Raw genomic sequence first — 19,791 nt, forward strand, 5'->3', positions numbered from 1 at the left:
CAGGGTTATGAGAACTGTAGCCTAACAACGTTTGAAGAGCCACAGGTTAGCTACCCTGATTTAAATTAATCCACCCTGACATAATTGCCTGGTTGCTACTGCCTCTTAACATGACAATATGATTATACTAGGAGAGCAAAAGGGGAACAAGTTCAGCTTCTCTTCTTGTCCTTCCCTCTCCTCACTGTACTACATTGCATATGAATCAAGCCTCTTGTTTTCATCCTTAGAAGGTTCTCCTTTACAAAAGTAAATGTGATGGGATTATGAGCTACTTGTGCGTAAAAGTTCAGTCCCTCAGATCTTGGGCATGTTTCTCAAGACTCTGTGTACAGCGGAGCCCCTTAAGCATGACTCCCTTAATCGCTGGCAGAATCCGACAGTGGGCGTTTACGGAAACGACTCCAGCATAGAAGCTCCTTAACGGAAACGTGTCGTCTGGACTCTCGGCGCGACAGTTTCCGGCGAGGAGTGGGTGTACCTATAGGAGGTCCTGAAACTTCTCCACTGTTTTCGCTGGAAGATTCCTTGAGCCAGTCTGGCGCCTCACTCTCTCTCTGATCTCCCACACTCCCCCTACTGGTGCCTTCCCCCGCTGCTGAGTCTCTCCTAGCTTCTGAGAGCCTCTCCACCACCTGCCTTTCCGATGGCAGTTCCCTGACAGTAAAGAAGATCCTACACTGAAGACGTAAATTTATCTTAAAAGCATTATGCAATTGTAAATGTATCCTCTCAAAGTAAACCAGTTTGGAAATGTAGTAAGTACCGTATATTTTTATTGACAGTTAAGTATAGCTACCTACTAATTATTATTATTTAAATAGGAATTTAGTTATTACAAGCTATGAGACTCCAGGAATCTGGCAGGCAGAAATTCTATATAACATCACAAGCATCTGGCTGGAGCGCAATAAATTCCCCATCCAGAAGGCAATAAAAATTACAGAATATTTGGGAAGGAAATAACTAATGTATCTCAGAGAAATGGCATTTATATGAAAACAAGAAACATTTTTTAAAATAAAGCTTACATCTGTTAGTGCAATCAACAGCCTTAAGTATCAGTCTACTTTAACTAGCCATAGGTGTTAAATCTCAGAAAATACACATTGTTCAAATTTTGTAATTATATGTTCCTATATTGACAAAAGTCTAGTTTGGATTGATCATTTTGATCTATTTATATTCCTACACTTATTTTTTCAACCTCTTTCTTTAAAAACATTTTAAAATACATCAAAGGGGGTCACAGACAGTAGTAACAATAAAATACTCCACCAAAATATATTTATGAAAGGTTTGACAATGATTTATATTATTGAATATTATTGAATCCATACTGTTAATATATTATTAAAACATCTCCTTGTACAATTCTCCATAAGTTTTTGGTGGGTTCCTTTTCATCCTGTTTATTAATAAAATCAAGAAAGCAGACCAAGCTGCATAAAATTAATCAATTTCCTTTGTTCTCTTTTTGCCCAAACTTGTCTAGTTGTTTTTTCCACCAATATAACAATTGTTCATACTTTGTTATACCATGCTTCTAATGGCCGATCTTTAGAATTCTTCCAGCATTACATAACTATTATTAGCAACTTATTAACTAATAAATGTGATGCTACAAACAAACAAAATAAACATTTTCTTATATGCGATTTTGACATTTTGGCCACTGAAGAGTGATGCCTTTGGATCCATCTGTATTTCCTACTTTACTGTAAGACTACATTCTTTCAAGATACCTTCCAAAATTCATGCACATATTGGTACACCCAACAATGTGGAAATATGTTCCCCATGCTTCCCATCCCATCAATCAGGTGATGGAGAACCATAAATATGACTAAGGGTAGTTGGAGTCATATACCAGCAGAGAAAAACTTTCAGAGGATTTTCCTGTATTTTTGCGAAGATTGAATATAATGGCTTTGCAAGCCAATTACTATTTCAATCCTCTATTATTTCTTTAAAATATCACGCTCATGTTTCATTTAAACTTTGGATTGATCCAATTTGTCTCAACTATCAAAATTTTGTAAAAAATAAATAAAAATTCCATCCCTTTTATTATGGAATCAGTCACAAGCATGAACAACTCAACTCTTGATATCTTGATTTCAGTTATAGAAAAGAACTTGGGTGTTATTAGAAGCAGTTTATTGATACCATGCCCAATTCGTCTTTCAGCTGAAGACCTGATTTGGGAGTCACTACTGCAAACAGATCACATATGGATACTATACCAATTTTTCCACTGGTTAAAATATTGAATTTTGTCCCTATTGACAAACCATAGGTGTATTAAAAAGGGAGTAAGCAGAGAGAAACATGGAAAGAGTTTACACTGCCATTTCCTCCACACTACAAGTGTGCAATTAAGGAAGGGATTATCTATAGCTTCTTGATACTTTTAATTGGTATAAAAGGTAAACCTTGAACCCTATACTTGGTCAACCCCTTTGTTTCAATATTAATCTACTGATTTTCCGCTTTGCTATGAAGTAATTTAAGAATATGTCTCAGCTGAAAAGCCCCATAATCGTTATATATTTGGCATACTTATCCCTCTTTTTTGCACAGGCAGCTAGCCGTGTTCGTCTGCCGTAGTCAAAACAAAACAAAAATTCCTTCCAGTAGCACCTTAGAGACCAACTAAGTTAGTTATTGGTATGCGCTTTCGTGTACATGCACACTTCTTCAGATACCTCTTTTTTTGCACTATTTTAAAAAATTGTGATTGGCAGAAGTAAAGGTCACCTGAAAATCAATATGAGATTAACCAGAGATTCTGTGTGTTGCTATTCAGTAGCTGAAGTGAGTTCAGTGGGCTAAAAGAACATGAAAGCAGGCTTCTTATGTAATCAACTTCCAATTTCAAAATGTAAACTCACTTTGCATTTCCAGCCATTTGTTGGTACAGAGTCCATAACTGGTTGTAAACAAAAAGTATGATACCCTTTGTCACATGTATCACACACAAGCATCTTGTTGTCTTCTCCAGAATGCCTAGGAAAGAGGTTAGCAGGTTAAGCTTGCTGGATAGGAAGGAAAAGATTTTAAAAAACAAAATAGCACTTTGCAGCAAGGTAGCTAAGCACCAAACAGTAAAGCACCAACTATAAAATAAGTTAGATGATCCAATGCTGAAGCCTGAAGTCACATCTAATAATATAGAGCCAATACTTCAGTTTCATTACTTGACTCTATTAAATGTCATGCTACTCCACCAGTTCAACATTTCAATCATAATTATGCACTCACAAATATTAATAACAAATGGTAGAAAGGGAGAATTAAAAAGTCTAACAACTCTTAATTGTTATGGAAGTAATGAAATACCAATCAAAGCCTTGCCATATATGCTGTTGTGCCGTGCTTTGGGTCAGTAAACAAACAGAATCCACAATCCATTGTGGGTCTCCAGCACCAAGAGCAAATATTCCTAATGGAAAGTTTTCTCCACTCTTCACTCAAGAGTGAAGAAGCCATATCCAACAGTTTGGTAAGCAAATCATGTTTGGTTATGGAAATCAGGGACCATTCCCATAAACCTGTCCAAGTGCTTATCTTCAAGTTCCACAGAAGAAGAAAAGGAGGTCACAGCGTTTAGTTAAAATCTCCTACACCTTTTATAACCATGGTCAATACATTAAAACAGGTTTCCAAGTCTGCATCACCTCTCAATTTCTGCCTCAGACAGCACCCTCTCCCATTTTAAATAATACAATTTTATGGGAATTTCCTCTTCCAACTACCAAAGCACCTTGTCTCCATTATCAGGCTCTGGTGACTTCAGAACTGTCACAGGACAGGGTTGGGTTTCACAACTCCCTGCAGTTCTAAACACAATAAAACCACAGTCTACTTTTGCTTACTTGCAGTTCTGGCACACTTTGCAATCGGGACACTGCCAACCTGCCCGTTTTATAGGTGTCACTTGTATATCCAGGCACATTCCATGGTAATGCTGGCCACAGGTAGTACAAAAAAGCTGATCTAAGAGGTCGCCAGGGCTATCACACACTGCACAGTTTGCTTCTTCCTTTGCTGTAAATTAACAGATGAATTTTGCATCATTTTAGAAGGAGTCGTCATAAAGTTTTACATTATATAAATATTTTTATCTCGTTATTCCAACGCTACACAAGAATTACATAAGCTGGCAAAATACAACTGAAGAATATATAAGAAATCAGACGTTTCATATGCATATGAAAGCAGACTGTGCATAATGACACTTTGCATAGCAAACTGCTTCACACAGGTTACATCCTTTAAAAATGAAACTAGTATTGGAAAATTTGTCCTCCAATACTTTTAAAAGACAAGCAGCATAGTGGGAACAATTATTTACTAATATATTAAGAGTGATGATTACAGAGTGGGTGGGTAAGCAGCCACAAGTAAGCCAATGGTAGGCAGCCTGGCTTCCTTTCCTTGTTTCTCATGAGTTTGTTTGAAGAGCTACAGATTGGGAAAGGAGGGAAATGGGTTTCTGGCCACTTTCCTGACTGTAACCCTTCACCTTACTCAGAGCAGCTAGAATTAAAGACTGGAAGTTGGGAAAGGCTGGGACATAACTCTCTTCCCCAATTCCCTTTTATTATAGTTGAATAAAAGGTAAGCAATAAAGAATTGATCTGGATCCAGTAATAAAAAAAGGAATTTTGTACTGATCATCAATAGGTATGAACTGCAGCTTTAGCTCACTACTGCTACTTACATCTTTGTGGAGCCTGGTCAATGTGGTCTGGGCAAAGAAGGGAAAAATTATTAAAGTCCTGAAAAGTGCCTGCTCCAGCAGCACATGGATAATGGTACATCTGGGTGCATTTCTCTTCACAGCATTTGATAGTGGCTCCAAGGTGCTTGCAATATGCACATCGCTGAAAAACAAAGCATGCACCTATTTAGTATTGTGTTTAAAATCAATTCCACTAGGCAAAAGGTTCACAGGAATATAGCATTTTTCTGTGTGCTATGAGTTTTTCAATACTTCCTAGGTTTATTCTCACAATCTTCGTGTGTGTTATGCTAGGAAAACATAGTGACTTAGTCCAAGTCATCCAGTAGACCTCAGAGCTTACTGGAGATTGGGATTTGTATTTCCTGTTCAAAACCAACAATCCATTTACTTTGGGCACACTGAAATACACACCTCTAGTGGTTTTGGTTTTGCACAATGAACAATCCACTCAGAGGGCGAGACTATGCACAAACAGTGGAGTTTTCAGACTGAAGATATTCCAGTACAATTTATCCAGCACAATATATTTTTCAGTCCCTTTCATTATCCCAGCCATAACTTTTAAGAAAAAATTCACAGCATGGAATTCAAAACAAAATAGTGCATGGTGATTCATAAATTAATTTATTACAGCAAACCATTAAATAAATTATTCACTTCATCTATACTAATTGTTTTAGACATATATGTAGACTAGGCATTTTCTTAACATGTTCAATGTGCTCTAGCTTTTTATGTTATTGGTTTTGTGATTGGTACACAAGTTAATAAAATAGATCTTGGAAGAGATACTAAAAATTGTATATTTCTCCTGGTGAAAAATAATGTACCATAGAAAGTAAAATTATGAATATATTAGCAGAACATATCATTACACTGAATATATCTGTATAACAGTATGACAGACTACCTAAATCATCAGTATTTATTAGCATGCTTGTACCTGTGGAAAAATATGAGGAATGACTCAACATGTGATACCATTATATATCAGAAAATATACTGCATCATCCATCTCACATCATCCATCTCACAGATACAAATAGTTTCAATCATTTCATTTTTCATTGTAACAGGATTGAAGGGTATCATGTCATTAAAAGGAGCATAAGTAGCTTCTGTTTCTAGATTTGCATTTTGTCATTGATTATACATTTATTAACTTTGTGTTATATGCAAGAGTTTATGGTGTCTGAAGTTTTCAACACTTAAAAGCGAGAGAAATCAATGTTTTTAGTTCTTCAAAGCAAACAGGGTTTTTTAAATTAAAATTATTTACAAACACAATACCTTTAATAGTATCCTAATTACTGTACAACAATCTAAATACACACAAATCAGTCATAAATGATGAAGACAGTAAACGTTTTAAAGATACTCATAGCAAGTAATTCAGATTACAGATATTACAAGTAACTGCCACCATAGCCCAGGACAAATGAGCCCAGGTCTTCACTTGCCCTAAAAAAATAAAAATAAAGGGAGGTGCCAAACTGTTCTCCCTTATCAGGGAGTTTCACAACATCACAAAGAAGGCCTTGCTCTAAGCGCTCACTGTTGTAACTTCCTGAAAATACAAGATCCAAAACAAAGTCATCCTATCCAGCTTCAGTGGCTGGTGTGGAATATGCAGAAGGTACTTCTTCAGGTATGCAGGGATATAGGGATTTAAATTTAACCTAGCACAGAAGGATAATCTAGCACTGAACTTCTACTGCTGTAAGATTATTCCTTAGGAATTGAGGATAGATACTGTCAGTCACAACAATCAAGTAAGAACAACAGCCTTTAAAAATAAGCAGTCCATTAACTGATGTTGTGGTCCCAGACCAGAAATTCTCATACTGTATACAGATTCCAAAATCAGGACTTCATCCCCTATACACCAAGGAGATACCCTTTGTCAGGAAGCTTCAAATGACTGGACCATCGACTCCTTGGAGTATTAGTAAAGACCAAATAAATCCCCATAGGTAGAAACCTTGTTGCCTAGAAGAAGTCAACAGCTGCATAAAAAAGCACTGACCCATTAACTGTCCAGATACAGCACTCAGTGTGGGGACATTAAACTTTACTATCTAGACCAGACATTTTAAATTTTACATATCAAATTATTTCAATTGTAGTGATAGTTCAAGAGATGCTTTGCATAGGGACTATTATATTTCCACCTTCCATTAAATCACAATTGGGCATACACAAATGAAGTGAGGAAATAATTAACAGATTGAATAATATGCATTAGACTGCAGAATTCAGTTCTTTTCCTCCATGGGGTTTCTACTGTCTGCAACAACAGCATGCCTAGGCACACTGCAGGACCAAGTCTAATTAGTGAAAAGCTAAAGCAAATTGGAATGCAGTACACAGATAAACTGAGCACCACACATTACAGATTGCTATAAAGTGCTGCACCTAACAACATGGTATAATTTAAAATTCAACATACACATGTTAAAAAGCTTTGGCAGTTCCTTAGGTCAGTGCCAAGACAGCCTCCTCCATTTGCCTCAGCTGCAGGAGTGCTAACCGTGGTCCTGAACCTACTGAACTCTGAATTAGCACCTTGATCCTTGTCCAGGGTCCTGACCTTGCCTTAGATCCTGGCCAATTCGGAAGCTTTGGGCCATCAACTCCTCTCACAAGGGATAGGGATAGTTGGGAGAGAAGGAAGCACATTTCCTTGCAACCCTGGTGACATTCACACATAAGGCAAAAGCAGGAAGTAACCTTCAGGGAGGTGCTGCCATTTCCTGTACCTCTCTATTAACCTCAGTTCAAGGCTTCCTGCTTTAATGGCAGACCATTGTCTCTCAATGTGCCAATGGCTTCTGAAAAGCTTATACCCTAATCTCCCATAAGCAGAATTCTCTCCACAATTGAAGACTGAAATGGTGCCACTTTTTAAGTTACTCATATACTCTGAGTATGTCTCCTTAGGAAGGTCAACTTCAGTCTGGAAATCACTACTTCATAACTCAATTAAAATACCTTGCCATTTTGCTGAATTCTTCATATAATCACTATAATGTATCAAGCTTTACTTTGTTCAGCCACTGACATCCAACCTGTACATAGCAACAATTTGTCTAGTATGTTAGAGTGCAGTTAAACTGCGTAGCAATATATTTATTTTAAAAAATGTTTATATCACAGTTTTTTTAAAAAAAGGTTCAGAGTGGCTAATAAAAAAAGCATTAAATTAAAATACCACAAAACACTCTCAAGATAGAATAAAACACATAAAATCATTACTATAAAAGAGAAACATAAGCCAGGGGAAAAAAATCTTAACTATTGTATCAAAAGCCCTTCAGCTAAAGTTCACCAATAACCAAATATTTTCCTAAAAGGAAGGTTTTCACACTGTGATAGAAGACCAACAAGACAGGAGCAAGACAGATTACTCTGGGCAGGGAATTCCAAAGTCTAGGGACAGCCACTGAAAATATTCCAGTGAAAATAAAATTGATATTATTGATATTATTTGTTACATTTCCATTTAAAATGCTGTAGGTATTCAATATGCATCATATTCAAATACAACTGCACTGTGGATACTGGAATTTTTTACCCCAAACTTCCAACGTATATGGTTTCCATTATTTTCAAAAAACGCACACAGCCAATTTAAAAGGAGTTCCTGTTTTTAAAAAGTACAATAATTACAAACGCATATAACTTTTCTAACCTACTTACTTATTTGTTTGACAGTCTTTTAACTCCATTGGGCAATCAGGTTAGCAGCAATGACCCCCTCAACTTCACACTGTTTCCTCCTCAAGTTATCAGCCAAATTTTACGCAAGGGGATTGCATAAAATTAGATTTTCAGAAATGAGAACAATCTGGATAAACTTGAGAAGCAGTGAAAAATGCCTCACACATGTTGATTTACAATATTATGCAAAGAAACAGAGGAGGGTGGGAAATGAAAGGCATTGAAGTGAACCCTTACAACACATGGTAAAAAACCATGTCGGCAATTAGAAGCATTTGGAAACTTAGCAAGAAAACCACTTTTATAAACAATGTGGTTTATGAAATCTGAATAAGGAAAAAAAAAACAACATAAGGAAATCAGCATTTGTTTAAACCATACACAAGTGATAAAGCACTCAGAAGTAGTAAATCCCCACAGGGAAGTTTTACAACAGCTGCTGACTGGAAGGCTTATTTTTTTCCCTGCAGCAGAAGCACTGCTGAAGCAACGAGACTAGAAGTTATGATCCAAGGAGCTCAAGTATGTTGTTATTGTAACTCTGCCTGACCTTTAACAAAGAAGAGTTCAAACAGCACACGATTAAAATGTTTTTAAAGGTGTGTTACATAAAAGCTACCACTGCAATTCTGAAGCACAGAAATATTTCATAAGGACATTTTTTGAAGGAAAAAAAAATCAGGAAATGTCAAAGCACACTGCACAACTGACTGAATGGAATTTAAAGCAGCCGCAGGTAGGGTATTTGAGATTGGCTAAAGATTCCTCTTAGCAGACACCTTTATTCGGCAGAACAAAACTTTGTTTTGCATGATCAAGAAAGAAAGCTCTCAGAACAAGCATTTTTCCATGGTTAGTGCAAAACTAACAGTTTTGACATGTTATTTGTCTTGGATAAATATTCTGCTTAGTGCTACTGAACTAACTAGAAAATTAAGACCCAGCACCCGTATCTTCCATATAGATAACAATGGCCTATTTTCTCCCATATCTTTTTTTCAGTTTCTTCCTGGTTTCCTGGCTGTTTCACACATTTTTTTCCAGCCATGCATTCTATCTTTCCTTCTACTTAGAAACGTATAATTGTAGAGTTGGAGGTTACCCCAAGGGTCATCTAGTCCAGCCCCCTGCAGTGAAGTAATCTCAACTAGATCATATGTGACAGATGGCCATCCACCCTCTGCTTTTAAAAAAACCCCTAAGGAAGGAGAGTCCATTCTACTGTCTAACAGCTCTTAGTGTCAGAATGCTCTTCCTGAGGTTTAATTGAAATCTCCTTCCTTGTAACTTGAATACATTGGCTCAGGTCTTACCCTCCAGAGCAAGAAAAAACAAGATTGCTCCATCTTCCATGCAACAGCCCTTTAGGTATTTGATGGTGGCCATCATATCTCCTCTCAGTCTGCTCTTATCCAGGTTAAACAGACCCAACTCCCTCAACCATTCCTCATAAGGCTTAGTTTCCATACCCTTTATCATCTTAGTTGCCATTTCAGCTTGTCAATATCCTTCCCAAACTGTGTGGCACAGAACTGGACACAGTACTCCAGGACTAGTCTGATCAAGGCAGAATAGAGTGGGACTATTAATTCCCTTGATAGAGTCTAGAATAGCATTACCTTTTTTTGCTGCAACATCAGACTGTTGACTCATGCTAACCCATAGGAATAAGTAGATACAATTCTGCCATTGCTTAATTGAATAAGTTTCCATAGATCAGTCAAGAGAACCAAAAAGAGAGCAATTCTAGCCTGATTACTCTTTCCTTTTTTTCCTAGCTTTGCCATTTTCCCCAAGATGGAGGAGCTGGCGCTTCAATTTCTGTCATGAAGGAAAACGAAAAAATAAAAAAGGCACCTGAGCAAAGAAGAAACAGAGGCAGAGATCATTCTTTCCTTTTATTCCAGCTAGAATGAAGGAAAGTGCTTAAGCGGAATGTGATAGGAACTCAGGATGTCATATGATTCTTCACAATGCAAAACTTATTCATCTGATGTCATGGAAGTCCATAGTGAAAGGGAAAGGGGGTTGAGTGATCCCAAAAGAAGTTCTTAATTACAAAGAGAGCTTCTGGCTGCTGGATATGACTAATACATAGCAGGTCTTCTAGAGAGGAAAAATTCCCTTATCTATCCCTTTGTGGTGACTTCCCTTTTTCTCTATTATAAATGCCTTTTGCATACCTTTTTCCTATTCTCCCAGTCAGGACCTTAATGCTAAATTGGGTTCTCTCCAAACAGTACTGATTTGCCATAAGCCAACTTTTACAGCTAATTTGTCTATATTGCACCCATATAAAGCAATTAAGACAGCAAATGTTAAAACATTATTGTAATTTCTAACCTATTAAAAGCTATGTAAAATTTAATCTGTCTGCTGCTCAGCTTGACCGCATTAGTCAAACAAATTCATCCACGGTACAGGCATACCTCAGAGATATTGCAGGTTCAGTGCCAGATCACCGCAATAAAGTGAGTATCACAATAAAGCAAGTCACACTTTTTTTTTTAAGTTTCCCAGTCCATATAAAAATTAAGTTCACACTATACACACATTAAGTTCACTGTATTATATTAAGCCAGGCCCCACTTGCTGCAGGGGCAGCAGGGGGGAAAACCCAGCTCCAATCCTAGCCAGCTCCACTCCCGTAGCTAGAATAGGGGCAGTGGAGGGCCAGGCTGCACCAGCATCCTCATAAGGAGCAATATCCACAACACACAATAATGTGAAGTGGAATAAAACAAGGTATGCCTGTATGTTATTTTTCTGAAGCATTTTGTTGTATTTTAGATCTACAAATGGATAAAGAAGGAGAGGACACACTGGGACGACTTTCCACACTCTCTATTTTTTTCAATTATTTTCCATTTCTTTATTTTACAACTTAAAAATTTAAATAACTTAATTGCTGCATGAGCTTTCAACATGTATTAAGACTAGCCTTATTCAACATTTCCTGGGGGGACTAAACACATTTGCCAACTTTCTGTACTGAATTCCACAGTACATTAAGCATGATTCTTAGCTGAAGCAATTAACTGTTAAGTAAATTGTATAGTTTTGATAAATATTTGAAAACATTGATTCTCCAATCCTTTAACTATGTCCCAAAACAGATGTGCACAACTGCAAATTCTATTTGCTTCCTGGTTTCTGAAGTGTAATGACATTTTTACAACCACACACGATGCCCTCACCCAGGAGTAAAACAAACCATAATAATTCTTCTCCATCTGCTTCTTAATTTTGCATTCAGTTAACTTTGCATTCCAAACTAAAAATCATTTATTTCATAATACACATTGTTCAATTGGTAGAAATTATAGCTGGTAATTTTTAAGGGCTTATATCTGTAATGTTTCCATTGCTCTTAATTTAAGTGCTATTAAAGCTACCATATGGAAGACCCATGTTTATTCTACCCCAAGAACCATTGCCCATTATAGCAAGAAGGTCATTTGCACTCTCTCCCAGTTTTGCCCCCTCCCCCCCAGTATGAGACAATTGTATTTAAAAGGTATGGGGAATATTGGAATTTTTGAAGCATATTCACAAAGATGTGTTTTTAAGAAAGTTACACTGCAAGCTCACATATTGTCCCAATACAGCTTTATCTCACTTTTCTGACTAAACATAAAGCACCTAGTGTGCCTGAAGGGGTGAGGGGTGGGGTGGGGGTGCTAAAGCTCCACAATGTAACTGAAACAGAATGAACAAAACTATACAATTGTAGAAAATACCAAAATCCACAGAGGGAGAGATAATTTCAAATGCCGCCAAAGGCCTTGGTAAATAAAAGGTTTTCTTTTTTAGCTGGCACCTAAATAATACAGTGAGTGGCTGCCAAATGAAACTGGGGAGGTGATTTCATAGTCTAGTTGCAATCCCAGAAAAGGGTCTGCCTGCCTGGCTACCTAACTTAGCAGCAAAAAGTGTAAGCAGATGGAACAGAACATGAGCACACACACACACACACACACACAGGCAGAGTTGTATAGGAACAGGCAGTCCGTAACATACCCTAGTCCGTGGCTGGCTTTAAAGGTTAAAAACAGCTGTTTGAATTGTGCCTAGAGACAAACTGGCAGGTAGTGCAAGTCCTTAAACACTGGAGAGAGATACTCAGACCTAAGAGCCCTACACCTGGTGGCTATGTTCTATACGAGTGGAAAATTTCTGGACAGTATTCAGAGGCAGTCCTGGACATAAGACTGCAGTACTTTAAACTTTGATGTAATTGGCTTCCGGTTCTGCTTTGCCTTAATAGAGACAGACCCCACAATAGCAGGAGATTGTTGGCGAAGGAAAAACAAGGATGATTGGAGGCAATTATCCTTGCAAATTCCCCCCAGGGATTGGGGTGGGGTGGGGAATGCGCTTCACTTGCAGTTCATCCCGGTACCTGGCTCTCGCTCTGGCATGGAATGCAGGGGGCAGGGAGGCGCTGAGTGCAAAAGCAGTTCACCTGTCGAAAAGCCTCCAACACCACCATTAAGAAGCAGAGGTTCTTAACTGGGCTAAGGTACAGGCATGTGCTAGAAGAGATGAGATCACAAACCGCAGAACAAAACCAACAGCAAGGACTTTAAGGTTTGAACTTGAGATAAGACGTCATTCAATGCAAAAGACGTGGGGGGGGGGGTAACCTACGATTTCTTTATTTAAAGTTTCCTTCTCTACATTTATGATTTGGTGACCCTCCTCTGAATGTTAGTTCAAATTATATTTGTACAAGCGAGGATGGAAGAAATTGGATTTTAAATATGGAATATAACATCAACTGGAACCATGGGTGTAAAAAAAGGAAAAGGGGAGGTAAGCTCTATTTTGCAAAAGGTTTGCAATGGAAACTTAGAGCTGACTCTTCCACATCCTTTATTATTTATGGAGTGAACTCAATAATGCTAAGAGGACTTAGAATTTAATTTAATTGGAAGTATAATTGCTCATATATCTTCAGTTGGAAGGAAGGATGAAAGGAGTCTGTTAACTGCCAAGGAACTGATAAGGTTCTTTATTGAGTCATCTGCAATTTGACAGACGGCTCTTCTTCCCAGACTGAGAGGAAAAATGGTGAAAACAGGTTATTTATTGGGACAGAGTAACTTTTGCAGCTAATGTTAAAGTTGCAAAACAATTAAGCATGGGACGGAGCGATGGAGAAATTTCTGGAACAATGGGATATCAGCTCCGCCCAAGGCATGATGGATAACAGCAACAACCAAGGGAATGAGAGATATAACATCTTACAAGGACAGGAAGAAAACCATGGACAGAATAATTGCCACACACAGCAAGAACAAGGATATAGTTTGAGTTCCTCACTTGTACCTTTAGAAATGATTTAATGTGTCAACACGAATAGAAGTTATTAATATTGTAGTTGTTGTATAAGGGATTATTATTATGAATGAAATGGAATGGAAATCAATAAGATTTTGGAAAGCAAAAATTAACCAAATAATCAATTCATTAAATCGGGCACGTGGGGGCCCCACTTTATTGAAATTATAAAATTCAGTATTTGAACGATTGGTATTAATTATTGTACAGTGGTGCCTCGCAAGACGAAATTAATCCGTTCCGCGAGTCTCTTCGTCTTGCGGTTTTTTCGTCTTGCAAAGCACGGCTATTAGCGGCTTAGCGGATTAGCGCTATTAGCGGTTTAGTGGCTTAGCGGCTATTAGCGGCTTAGCGGCTATTAGCGGCTTAGAAAAAGGGGGGGGGAGGGAAAAAACTCGCAAGAACTCGCAAGACGTTTCGTCTTGCGAAGCAAGCCCATAGGGAAATTTGTCTTGCGAAGCACCTCAAAAGACGGAAAACTCTTTCGTCTAGCGAGTTTTTTGTCTTGCGAGGCATTCGTCTTGCGGGGCACCACTGTATTATAAATTGGTATTGTTATAATGAGGCTATTACTGGATTGTAATTGAAAAATAAAAATTATTATCAATAAACCTTGATGTTATCAAAGCAGAGTTATCATGGCAAGATCAAGTTAATTCAGAAGAGCTCCTGCTAGCTAACCAATGAAAGGTGCTTTTAGGCTACAGATGCCACTTGCACATGCAACTGCAGATTTGGATCTAAAAACCACATCCAAACTGCAGACCTGATCTTTCTGGAAGGGTCAAATCCTATAGAAACAGGCTGAATATTAATTAATACAATAATTTTTGCAACCCACCAACCCATCTGGTCTAGCTTCAAGTTACAAGGCACCTGTTCAGAACTTTCACTACCTTACCTGGTTTAGGTAAGCAGAGCTGGGCATCGCCTACATTTTTTCCTAGCACATCTTTCAGCATTAGATAGCATGGGATATGGAATCTTGCAGAACCCCAGTGCACAAATGCTATGGGCCAGGCAGAGGTTCCCTTGCAACACCTTCTGGAATCAACTCACTAGGCAGAAAAGAACCACTGGAGCACAGTGTCCCCAAGACCTACCCTTTACTGGTGATTTCAGAAGAATCTCATATCGATTAATACTAGAAACTACTGAGAGGTGTAGTCAGCAGTGAAACCAACAACATGGGCACAGCACAACATCCTTTCCCTCAAATTTTTAAGGCATCCCCTTCTTTCTTTTGGCTGTGCAATACGTTATGAATCAGGAACATGGAAAGCTTATTATGTTAGATATGCCTGTGTTGATTTAACCAGGTTTTTTGCTTGAAAGAATAGAGCCAACTATAACGAAAATAAATAATAAATAAATAAATATAGATAGATAGATAATAAGTGTGACATTTTTTGTTATGCATGTTATTTGGTATTTTTTAAATCTATGAAAAATATTGTATGATTGTATTAAAAATGATTGCCACTTTGTAGTAGCAATTAGCAATTAATACAGTTTAACATAAAATAACCAAGATAAGGTAGGTTCAATTAATTTCTAGTGGTTAACAATGATGTGAGCAAAACAAAACCACTTGCCTTCTATTTTCAAAAGGCTATGCTGCTTAATTATTTTAGGCATATGTCAGATTCCAGATACTTCAGCAGTGGTCAGCAATTTAATGCTAGGACCCGTGATGAAAGGAGGTAGTAATACCACAACCTTGATTTTGTCCAATTAAAAAAGTGAAATGAAGTGGATAGAATACCAAATAACCACATAGTGCTTAATAAGGTTGACATTTTTGCAGCGGACAAAATAAATGAACTGCCAATGTTAATGCACAGAACAGGTCCAAATAAAATTAAGAGACTCTGATTATGAGGCCCTTATACTAGTATGCAACGCCCGCCTTCTAGCTTTACTTTACCTGCCACCCAAGTACTTTGACCTTTTTGTTTTTCAGATGAGTGAACACTGCTGCCATGGCCGACCTTTTCCAGAAAACGTATCCATCATAGGAGTCCAGATCTGACAGGGAGCAAACATTTTCAAGATGCCAAGGCAGTCTGATGTAATAGATGCATGAATCCACTCCAACCAATTATTTTTCTTAAAATTATAAAAATGCATCTCTTACCACAACCCACCTAATAAGTGCCTTTTAATATTCTAACAGCTCAGTAACTGATTTGCTCACATGACGTGAGTTCCAAGCATATAGAAGAACTGTTCAGTGCTCACAAATCTCCAGTGAATGCTGCTGTAACTAAAAAAAAGAACAGAACCAAAGGTCTGTGTTCTTTGTGTAGGTTTCTATTGGATGCCACTACTGGATGTATGTAGAAAAACAAAACAATGTACCGTATTTTTCGCCCCATAGGACGCACTTTTTCCCCTCCAAAAATGAAGGGGAAATGTGTGTGCGTCCTATGGGGCGAATGCAGGCTTTCGCTGAAGCCTGGAGAGCGAGAGGCATCAGTGCGCACCAACCCCTCTCGCTCTCCAGGCTTCAGGAAGCTATCCGCAAGCCTTGCAAGCCCAGCGGGAGTTGCCGCGGGCTCACAAGGCTTGCGGGCAGCAGCCTGCAGCCCCGGCGAGTGTACACAAGCCTTGCGCGCCCGGCGGGAGGTACTGCCGAGCGCGCGAGGCTTGGGGCAGCAGCCTGCCGCCTGAAGCCTGCTTCGGGCGAGCGTCCGCAAGCCTTGCGCGCCCGGTAGGAGGTCCCGCCGGGCGCGCGAGGCTTGGGGCGGCAGCCTGCAGCCTGAAGCACGTGGAGCCCTCCGGAGGGTGCCCCGTGCTTCGGGCAGGTGTGCGCAAGGCTTGGGGCGGCAGCCGTGGCTGGGGGGGGGATAAATTTTTTTTATTCATTTCCCCCCCCAAAAAAACGCAAGCTCCGGGGACAGCTGGGAGGCGCAGCGCGTCTTCCCGCTGTCCCCGGACCTGGTCTGAAGGCGGGTGGCGGGGAGAAGAGCGCTTCTCCCCGCTGCCGGCCCCACAAGCGCCTGGGGGAGAAATAAATTTTTTTCCCTTTATTTCCCCCCCAAAAAACTTGGTGCGTCCTGTGGGCCGGTGCGTCCTATGGGGCGAAAAATACGGTACATGAATATGGGTGCAGATTCACTGAGACGCAGGGGGGTGCAGATTCCCAGGTTTATCTTACTCAAACAGCGTAGCTAATATGATGCCCACAAGATTTTTGGACTACAAATCCCATCAGCCCCAGCTTCACGTGAATCGTCAGGAATGATGGGAGCTGTACATCAAAACATCGGAGGATACCATGCTAGTTACCTCTATACTGGAACAATGCTACCTATATACCATTTGTGACTCAATGCCTTTGAAAGGCAAATCAACACATAGAAGCTACTGGAAGTCGTTTATGAACAATCAGAAATACACAGTGCAGGTTTATGTGCAATTCCCTTACCATACTACACCTTCTTCTTCATTATTATAGTTATGGGTCAGTATTTATATAGGGTTTTCCTATGCATTCAAAAGCCGTCCCATGCTTGAAACAACCCTGTAATACAGGCAACTTTGATCGTACCAATATTATACAGAAGAGGTAGTACCAAAGTGGAATAATAAAGCTTATCTATGGTTGCTCAGTTCAGCCAAGGTGGGTTTTTAAAAACCCATCTCTCATATTATATTCAAATCACTTTACAACACCACACCTATATATCCTTTCCTCCTATATAAATCTATAAGGTGCTGGAATTATTCTTTGAACCCATTTCCTTCAACTGTTCACTACTGATTGAGAAGTGACACACTGCCTACTTCCAAATACTTACAAATCTCCTATTGTTATAACATTAAGAACTGTTTGTAACTATATGTAATTAAGATAAAATTAGTTTCTCAGTATTTATTTCTGCATACAGCACAACTTCATACACATCTAGTTTTATTGCTTATCATTAATAATCAGTTTTCCCAGCTGTTGATTCCCATTTGGAATATAACAAAAGAACATTTTCTTAAATGCATCACTGAACAATATCAGTGAGCACAGAAGACATAATAAATGTAAATATTAAAAGAACATATTCTAGAAGCCATATTACATGTCTTCTATATTCAAGTCACATATGGTCACCAAATATTTACAAACTAAGTAGATCGTGTCAAAAAGTCGCCTAACACTCCTGTTGAAATGTAAGTCCTCACTACAACATTGAAAAGTAGTATACTAATCCTTAAATGAACTAAAAATCCACCCAAGATGCTCAAATCAATTAACTTCTGAGTGAACCAGCACTCCAGTCCAAATTCACCACCAAAATTTATCACAAAATCACATCCAAATAGCATCGTAAGAACATAATAGCATCCAGCTGGATCTGGCCAATGGCCCATCTTGCCCAGTATTCTGTTATCACAGTGGCCAATCAGATGCTTGTGGGAAACAAGAGAGCATAACATGAGCACAAGTGCATACTCTCCTCCTGTAGTTTTCAACAACTGGTATTCAGAAGCATATCCTGGGCTTGCTTAAAAGAAAATTGGTAGATACATGCAACACCTGTGCTGAAAAGTAAACAAACTAAAAGACCACAAGACCAGGTGAGGAAGAGCAATCTCAATCCCCTATTTCAGGGCTGTGACCTCTAGCAATTTTAAAGGAAGCATCTGAAAAGAAAAGAAAAAGTAGTACTTTATTTTGGCCATTATTTTTTTTAAGTGCTTCCTACTCAATTTATGCAAGACGAAATAAAAATGCTTAAAACTCAATGATAATATGTTAATTCAGGGTACACACAGAAAACAGCTTTGCTAAGTGCTAGTGCATAAAGGAAGCGTACAGTGGAAATTCCTTCAGGAACATAAGTCCTTTATGCATCTCTGATGGGGTCTTTCAAGCTTTTTTATTTGTATTTTTGTGGTTTCTCTGTCAGTTTCTCTCTGGATGCCCTTGTCTATTCTGTCTTTTTCCAAAGCATTTAAGCTTCCAAGCTTTCATTGTACTTCTGATCTTATTCAGCATCAAACTTTCTTTGAAATTTCTTTGTAGCAACAACCTCTCTTCCTTCGTTCTAGTACCCTGACATACAAAATGTAGAGTTCAAGAAAGGGCGCTTTTCCATAATACTGAAGTTAAGAAAAGCAAGTGAAAACTCTTACAAGACTGCCTCTGCTTTCCTACTTCATTGCCAAGAGTGCATTCACACAGAATATTTCCTACAGGACATTCTCTTGGCACTTTACTAAGAAATCAGAAGCAGCACTTCAGTGGAGGAAATAAAGCTATTTTTTCTTATTGGTGGACAATGCCAAAATATCTTAGAATGAAATGACCCCATACTGCTAGCACCTGTAAAACAAGCAAGCAAGTACATGGCTTGAATTCAACCTGGAATAACTAAAAATATTTTGTAGACTACAATGGCACGCCTGTCAGGGCAATGAATCTACAATGGTACTTCATTGTTCAAGCATATCTGAATGAGCAGTAGCAACTGTGAACAGTTGTTAATGTGCAAGATTTGTGTTTTTAATATTCAACTGAATTTGTAGAATGAAAAGTAGGTATGTTACAAAAAATGGATGATGAAGATGATGACAATGACAGACATCTTTCAACAATAAAGCGATCAGGATACCTATTGAAGTGGAACCTCTATGTGCAGAATAATGCTGTGTTGAATTCCCAGTGATGCATTGGTTCTGTACATGCAGCACTAAACAGATGGCTAGTGCTGTCAATGCATTCTCAATGGAACTACTCCAGAGTAAGTAATAGGATAAGCAATCCTTATTGACTGTCTGAGACTTTCTTTAAAAAGTAAACTGATTAAACTAAATGAAATGCCATTTTTCTCATTAAGTCTCATTTACTGTATGCACATGATGTTTCATCCAAGCATTTTCAAAGAACAGGCCATGTGTTAAATTATTGGCATCAGTTGATAAAAAGCATAGAAGTAAAGGACCTTACCAGTCTCAGAAGTAGTTTAACAGACTTGCTC

At 38.6% G+C, this 19,791-nt stretch overlaps 1 protein-coding gene across 10 annotated transcripts in view; it reads right to left on the bottom strand.

The window, feature by feature from the left end:
- KMT2C (lysine methyltransferase 2C) overlaps positions 1 to 19,791 on the bottom strand; it is a 133,196-nt gene that overhangs the window by 76,193 nt on the left and 37,212 nt on the right. For all 10 annotated transcript variants that reach the window (XM_081834102.1, XM_081834104.1, XM_081834105.1 and 7 more), the window contains exons 7-9: positions 4,727 to 4,889; positions 3,879 to 4,050; positions 2,895 to 3,009 (exon numbers count right to left, since the gene is read on the bottom strand). In XM_081834102.1, the coding sequence (XP_081690228.1) occupies positions 2,895 to 3,009; positions 3,879 to 4,050; positions 4,727 to 4,889 (450 nt within the window). The remainder of the gene's footprint in view (positions 1 to 2,894; positions 3,010 to 3,878; positions 4,051 to 4,726; positions 4,890 to 19,791) is intronic.

Source organism: Podarcis erhardii (assembly GCF_964252035.2).
Source record: "Podarcis erhardii genome assembly, chromosome: 12".
NCBI classification, from domain to species: Eukaryota; Metazoa; Chordata; class Lepidosauria; order Squamata; family Lacertidae; genus Podarcis; species Podarcis erhardii.